This window comes from Quercus suber, unplaced genomic scaffold, assembly GCF_002906115.3.
Source record: "Quercus suber isolate HL8 unplaced genomic scaffold, Cork oak 2.0 scaffold_104, whole genome shotgun sequence".
In the NCBI taxonomy this organism is placed as follows: Eukaryota; Viridiplantae; Streptophyta; class Magnoliopsida; order Fagales; family Fagaceae; genus Quercus; species Quercus suber.
The window spans coordinates 1,250,886-1,258,797 of record NW_027069569.1 but is presented as its reverse complement, the minus strand read 5'-3'; the positions used below and the strand labels follow the sequence as shown (position 1 = coordinate 1,258,797).

The window sequence follows — 7,912 nt, the reverse complement described above, 5'->3', positions numbered from 1 at the left end:
AAAATTTATTTATTTATGTGAAAGTTTTAAGTAATTATTTAGCATTTGTCAAATCATAGTTATAGCACAGATTAAGACACAAAAATTTTGGTTAGTAAATAACTCTCTTACCATTACTTCTAATTTGAAAATAAATAAATAAAACACATAATTAAAAAAAAAATAAAAACAAAACTAGGAGTTCCTCTACTACCATAGACAAACTCACAACTTTTACTACAACTTTTTTGTGTGATAGATTGATTGGTTGTCTATTATTTTCACATAAGTTCACCATTTTTTCTCTACTAATCATAGTCCAATGCAACTTTTGTGACAACTCTTCCACATAACAATCCTCAAAAAAAAAAAAAAAAAAACTTCCACGTATCAAACTATGATTTGCTACATGTTACTTTCATATCTATTTGTCACTTTTTATCTACCAATCACAATTAGAGCAACCACATCAATGCTTACAAAATAAAATAAGGGGTTAGTTTTACACATTTTAACTAAAAAAACACTCATATCAGTACTTGCATAAGTTTGTATATTTGCAAAAGTGCTACAGTAACTGTGCATATATGCACGGTTACTGTAGCTTTGCATTTAATATTTTACTATTTTTTCCTCTCTCCTTCTCCTCACTCTCTCTTTTTCTCTCTAGTCCTTCTCACTCTCGCCTCACTCTAGTCATGCCACTGATCTCCGCTGCTCTCTCACCATAGTCGTGCCATTGCCGATTGCCTCACTCACTGAAGTTCTCGCCAATCGCTGTTGCTCTCGCTAATCGCCACTGCTCTCTTTTTTCTTTGTTTGATGGTTTTGGGATTTTGATAAGTGGTTTTGGGATTTTGATGGGTGGGTTTTGATGATTTTGATTAGTGGTTTTGGGACGAACCCTTCTAGTTGAACAAAACGAAGTAGAAGCTCCAAAGGAACACATAAACACAGGTTCAAAAGCACAAGATCATGGATTTCAAAAACGTTACACAAGGTCATTGAGTGCCCTTGTATTTTAATTAGTGGGTTGTGATGCTTTTGATTAATGGTTTTGCAATTTTGATGGGTGGGTTGATGATATGGCTGAATGGGTTGATGATGGCGGCTGGGTGGGTTGATGGTGGGTGTAGATTGATCGGTGATAGTGGGTAGATGTTGGTTATTTTGGGTAGTGTTGGGTCTATGAGAGAAAAAAGTATTGAGTGAGATAATAATATTTTATTAAATAAATGTGTAGAATAGACAAACTGAAGTGAGTATTTTATAAAAGTGAGCGTATAAAAAAGATATTTTTTTTACAAAATGGAATGAAATTTTGCATCCCCTTACGCGGATGCCCTTACAATTGGCAAGTGAGTTGTGTTGTGTTTATGCATTTTAAATAATGGTACTAGATTTTTTGCGAAACTAGTGGCACCGTACTGGCGGCAATCGTTGACAGATCCAAAGTGAGTGTAGTGTCTGTGTGGCTCATATGCGTTGCCCAAAGTTGTAGCTAATCAGAAGCTGAGAGACATAAAAACCCAAGACAAAGAAAAAAATAAAATAAAACAAAAAGGTTAAGATAGATTTTGGCGGGATTATGTGACTTTGTCCAGAACATGACAACACAGCATGCGTAAAGATCCAGCAAACTAGCAATGGTTTCAATTTAACCCCATGTGCGCCTCGGTTACCACTCCACCCACCAAGTACTAACTACTAGAAACTAGAAACCCTCACTCACTCTAGAGGAAGTTTCGCCTGTACTCACGCTCTCCAAATGTTTGTCCCGCCTTTTAATGTAATTTTTTTTTAATTACTTATTAAAGAGAAAAGATTCCTTTTTTTTTTTTTTTAGGAAAAGATTCTATTCTCATGGTAAACAACGTCTTATAAGATTTTTATGATGAACTGATTCTAACGGTGAACCAAGTCATTTTTATTCCCTATTTTACTAAAAATTATTTCCCATTTTACTAAAAAAAACTCCAACATGTTTAAAATTGTTGTTGTTGAATGAATTGCTGAGTGAATGTTATCAATTTATCAAGAAATTATACCATTTTTATAATGGACCAAGTCACATATCTATTATTAAAAGCAGCATATGTTCTATTAAAAGCCACAGATGTTTAAAATTGCAAAGCCGCAGATGTTTAAAATTGCTTATTAAAGTCAATTTCTGTTTTAAATTTTTTTTTAACCATAAACTGATTTAGCAACTTCAAATGGGCGAGAAGACCAAGTCCCTTTTTCACTATTCTATTAAAACTCTCATATGTCTAAAATTGTTAAGTAAAAGCCAATTTCTGTTTTTTTTTTTTTTTTCAGCAACTGATGGGAAATCTTATATTGAAATAATAGACATTTTTCGACCTGTACCGTTGATGTGGTGGTCACTTTACAAATGTAAATGTTTGCTTGTGGGGTATGAGAGAACAAAGACCGGAGTTTAAGTCTCCAGAATGAAGAGAACTCTTATATTGAAATAATAGACATTTTTCTACCAAAGGTGGATGTTGTAGTCACCCTGTAAATATAAATGCTTATGTAGATATAAATGCTTATGGAGGGTGTGAGATCAAAAACTGAGGTCACCCACACACATATAGTCCAAGATTTAATATAATTTCTACCACTTATCCTGTTAACTAAAATGCAAAGCAGATACCGAAACTTTCTTTGACGGAAAAACCGAGGAAGAGATTCTTCACATTAGATATTATCATATTAGATATTACATAAAATAAAATTAAGTGGGCAGAGATAATTAGGAAAAATTATAGAATATTTTCAGGTGGGCAGAGATAATTTCTATTATGGATAGGTCTCTCACCAGTGAAAGACCTATCACCTATCCATACGTGAGAGTGTGTGAACGTGAATTTAATTAGTGACATTCACGATTAATATGCGAGAGAAGAACATAAGTATTTAATTTTATAATCAACAGATAATTTATAGAGCTCCTTTGTTTTTATTTTTTTTTAATAATGTCTTTTCACTATCTTCTACAGTTGAGCTTGTCACTGAAAAGACACAGCTACAACGAGGACTCCACTACTAAACTAGCCCTTCAGTTAAGCCACAGCACACAAACAAGAAAACTAGAATAGAAACCGAAATCCAACCACGAGATTTAATTTAAAATTCAGAAACAAAAAATACAAATAAAGGAAGGAGTAGAAAATTGAAATTAGGGGCAAAAAAGAAAAGAAAAGAAAAGAAAAGAGAGAAAACTAAGAAAATAAAATTTAAAAAACTAAAGTAACAGGCGGTTGGCACAGGGGGTTCTTGAACCGAGTCCGAGGTGTTACCTCACCATTGGCTTAGGACGATGCTGGTGAGTCAGGCTTTCGGCAGAGAATCATGTGCATCGGACTGAAAATCCCAGAGTCACCGCCTCGAGTCAAAAAGTCAGCGGTGTTGAAAAGCATCTCGTGCACATCGAGAGTACCCTTTGGTGCGATTCCCAAAGCAGAGAGGACCATCACAAGAATGTGGTTCCTCCAGTAGGCAATCCTACCCATTTTCAACCTGGTCCACCAAGGTAGCGCCGGAGGCTGAGCCAGATCTCGCTCCTTAACAACCTCGAACCCTACTTTCCTAGCTGTCTCCGCTATGTCCAGGTAGTTTCTGAGACCAGGCAAGGCGTCACCTCGCTCGATACCTTGGATGATGTCCACGTGTTCTGGGTTGTCACCTCTGTACTTCTCTGTGGTGACCCATTCGTACGACACGTACATAGATCCGGGCTTCAAAACCCTGAAGATCTCGGCGTAGACCTCCTCGAGCTTCGGCGCGTGGCAGGTGGCCTCGATCGAGTACGCGCCGTCGAAGCTGTTGTCCGGGAACGGCATCTCGAGGAAGTTCCCGCACACGACCTCGCAGAGCGAGTCGAGCCCGGCTTTCTTGTTGTGAATACGGGCTCGTTTCACTTGATAATCGTTGATCGTGATGCCCACGACCTTCGCGCGCGAGTGCGCCGCGATGGCTCGCATGGGCCCACCGACTCCGCACCCGACGTCGAGGATTCGATCTCCGGGCTTCACGTCGATCAGATCCACGGCCATTTCTTCGTGGATGCGCGTGGCCTCGCGGTTGGACTTTCCGGCGATCGACGGTGAGAAATGGAAGGACTGGCCCCAACCCCACTCGTAAATGTCGGTGACTAAGTTGTAGAAAGTGTCGACAAAGTCTGGGACTTTCTCGGCGGTTTCGATCTCTTTTGGGCGGCGGAAGAAGGACCAGTATTGGTTGTAATTGTCTCGAACTTTCTCCGATGAGATTGAACCGCCGGAGAGATCGACGGCCCTTTTGCCCTTTTGTTCAGCGGAGCCAAGTACGCAAACGAACCAGTAGACTCCACCGGCCAGTAAAGCCCCAGTGCAGAAGAGAGCAACAGTGTCCATTGTGATAGAGAGAGAGAAAGGATAGAGAGGCTATTGGTGAGGGTAAAGAAAGCTGGAAAATGTGTCTCTCTTATATTCTCATCTTGTTTGGAAAAAAAAAATAAATAAATAAAAAAGTCATCGACTTTAATAGACCGTTTGATCAATGCACGCGCAAGGCGCGTGAATCGAGTTGATGAGTTTAAAGTTTAAACACGTGGATCAGGAGTAGAAGACAAAAAGACCTGGCCAAAATTTCGGGTTTCCGTTTTAATTTTGATTTTCTTTTTTCTTTAAACTAAACAAATATAATAAGAAAATAATCAAAATAACGAAACCAATTAAATGAACGAATACTTTTTCTTTTGATGGCTTTTATTTTATTTTTTTAATTAATGTCAATTGAAAAGAAATACTGTAATTAGAGTTGTCACAAATCTATATATAGCAGACCAGGTAATACAAGTTTGGCCGGTTGACCTTACTACCACGTAAGTTTTTATTTTATAAAAACAATAAATTTTCAAATTATGTAGTCCGTTACATGATAATTAATTTGTATCATCAGGTTAATATACGTGCCCTTAGAATATTTATTAATAATTTATTTTATGAAAGTTTTGACATTACTTTTACTCTTTTTTTTATAAAAATTTTCTTTAAATAGATTATTAACAAAAAAAAATTAACAATAATAGAACTCTATATTAATTGGTTTTGATGTAGACAATAATAGAACTCTATATCTCTTATTTAACAACAAAAATTTAGTTTCTCAAAAAAAAAAAAAAAAAACAACAACAACAAATTTTTATAAGTTGAATTATGCTCTGTTTGTTTTAACAATAATGTTTACTAGAAAATTAGTCATTTTTCAAAAAAGTATTTTCTATAAAACTATATTATTTTCCTATTTTTGGTAGCAACCTTAAATAAGTAGGAAAACAATCTTTTATCTTCCTTTATTTAGCTTACTGTGAAATATAATTATTTTCCACACAAAAAATAGTAGAAAATAATTTCTAAAAATAAGTCATACTTTTTAGTTGACCAAATATTGTTTTCCTTTGATCTTCCTTTTTTTTTTTTTTTTTTTTTTGTACTATCAAAAAATGGAAAACAAAGAAAATTATATTTACACATGATTTTACATCGAAAAAGATGGGGCATAATTGGAACTTACACCATGTGAGCTTTTCAAGGCCTTGTAATTATACATGATATTAAGCTCTTATATTCTTAACTAATTTTGAATTCTATTCTATATTTAAACCCTTCATTAGAGAGTTGTCTTCATTAGATAGTTGTACTTTTAGTCATGTTAATTGAGAATGTGACTTGTCCACTCCCTTGCCAGAAGAGCTGCTTCAATGTTTTATATGCAATTTTAGATGTTTGGGTAGAAAAACTACCTTCTAATTTGGAAATTGTATTCCAAATGGACTTTATTTAGCAATAAAACTCTACTTACCTTTTTCTAAAACGCAAGCACATGTGCGCGTGCACACACACACACACACACATTTAAATCCCTCATTAAAATCTTACCAAATCCTATTTTCTTTAAATTCTAGAATATATAGTCCTGATTAAAATCTTCTAGAGTTCCTAGGTTACTCTACCATGTAGAGTTCTTTAAATTCTCACAATCCACTTAAAATGAAATGCTAAAATTATGTCACATCATGAATCCACTAACATATTGGTTTAACTAGCATGTTTGTTCATATTTTTTTTTTAGAAAAAATTGTTCATTTATTTTTTAATCACCCATGGACATACCTAAAAATCTATATATGTTTAGCTTTTTGTAGTACTAGAGCCCAAAAACTGAAAACTTGGGGCTAGATCCACAATTAATTTGTTATTTGGTGATGTTCTTGGCCCATAATGGGAGATCCCATGAGTAGTTGGCTACTGCAATGGATTGGGTCTTTGTATTGGTTTGGATACAGCGTTTTGTAGCGTTGCGTTTTTAGTTTTTTTTTTTTTTTTTGCTTTCACGCGGTTCAAAGACAAAATTTACTGTTCATGAGACAAATGCTATTGTTCACGCACTGTAGCAATACTGTTCATGCACTGTTCATGGGACCCACAATCACTTTATTCAGGAATAAAAATATTAAAAATGGGTCCCATGACACTATTCATACATTTAAAAATTATTTTGCTACAGTATTTTCAGCAACAATCAGTTTTTAGCAAAAATAAGTTGTATCCAAACGGACCCTTTATGTTAACCCTTACTTGTTCCCTAGGGGTTGGGTCGAGGATATTATCCTCCTACCAAGCTTACCCTTTGAGTCTTGAGTTGTACCCCAGTTCCCTGGTGTTTTAACCTGTCCTTACTCTTGTGTTTCGCACTCTAATTTTTCCAACCCCCTACACCTTAACCCCCTTTCCCCTTTATACTCTCCTGTTGATGGAGTTCTCATGATGACAGAATCGCTTACACATGCGTGAGATTACCGAATTAGGGATTCAAATGATTATCCGGGTCTGTGATACTGTTTCCGCTTGTCTAATCAATTAACATTAGTGGGACCCATCTTTCTGATGTTGGGGGAGTACTTGATAACTTGTGTCTGATGCCAATTTAGGTGCTTGGGCATACATTAGTCTCTAGATGGGGCCATGGGTTTGAAGTCCGGGCCTTTTTATAACTTGCTTATCCTCGGGCCGAGCACGTTCTCTAGATTGGGTCTCCCAACATCTTTGCCCCAACTCCGAAATGGGCTTTAAAACCTATCCCACTACCGTGTTAATTTTTAATTGGATTACAACACTTATACATAGGACCACTATTACATGCTTGGAGAAAAAATAGATTTTGAATGCACCAATTACAAGTTGACTGATGTTATATGTTCACATTCTTTACATTTTTTTATATGCTTGAATATGTGTAAATTTGTAATGAAAATGTGAGAGAGTTTTTTGTTAAGTCAATTAGAGTTTTAGAATTTATGATAGCATTTGTGAGATTGTTTTCTTTGCAATGTAAATAAAGCATGGGCGGCGCTAGATGTATTTCAAGGGTTCAAATGAACCCCTGACTTTTTATTAAAAAAAATATATATATATATAATTTTTTTTATCGTTTAATTTATCATTAAAAATATTTTTGCATACCGTGGCTCAAATCTTGCACACTCTGATCACATATCAACTTTACTATTTTTTTTTCCTCAAATCACTAACTTTATAACAAAAAATTATTATAACATGATAACAATACACATACATGTATCAAACTCTCTGTATTTCCTGAATATTAGATTATATTAAGTTATATTATATTTACACTATACCTATATATATCACACACATATGCATATATCATACTCATACACATCACAATTCATACAAATTACTTTATAACAAAATAATAATAATAATGCACATATCATACACATACGCATAACTAACAAACACTCATTCTTTACTCTTAAAATTAGAGATATCGAGATAGTCAAATAGAGAAGAGAGATGAGATGAGATTCATGCGAGAGATTCAAGCATTTGATTAGTTAAATATACCTTAGTGTATTATT

The 7,912-nt window shown here is 35.1% G+C and overlaps 1 protein-coding gene across 1 annotated transcript; it reads right to left on the bottom strand.

Annotated features, from left to right (window-relative positions):
• Nucleotides 1-3,080: 3,080 nt before the first annotated feature.
• Nucleotides 3,081-4,449, bottom strand: LOC112004464 (24-methylenesterol C-methyltransferase 2). Its single transcript, XM_024036717.2, has one exon. It carries the CDS (start codon nucleotides 4,377-4,379, stop codon nucleotides 3,297-3,299), a length of 1,083 nt encoding a protein of 360 aa, XP_023892485.1. The 5' UTR covers nucleotides 4,380-4,449; the 3' UTR covers nucleotides 3,081-3,296.
• Nucleotides 4,450-7,912: the final 3,463 nt, after the last annotated feature.

Excerpts from the sequence above, each read along its gene's own strand:
- LOC112004464 (XM_024036717.2), bottom strand. The coding sequence starts at position 4,379 with ATGGACACTGTTGCTCTCTTCTGCACTGGGGCTTTACTGGCCGGTGGA.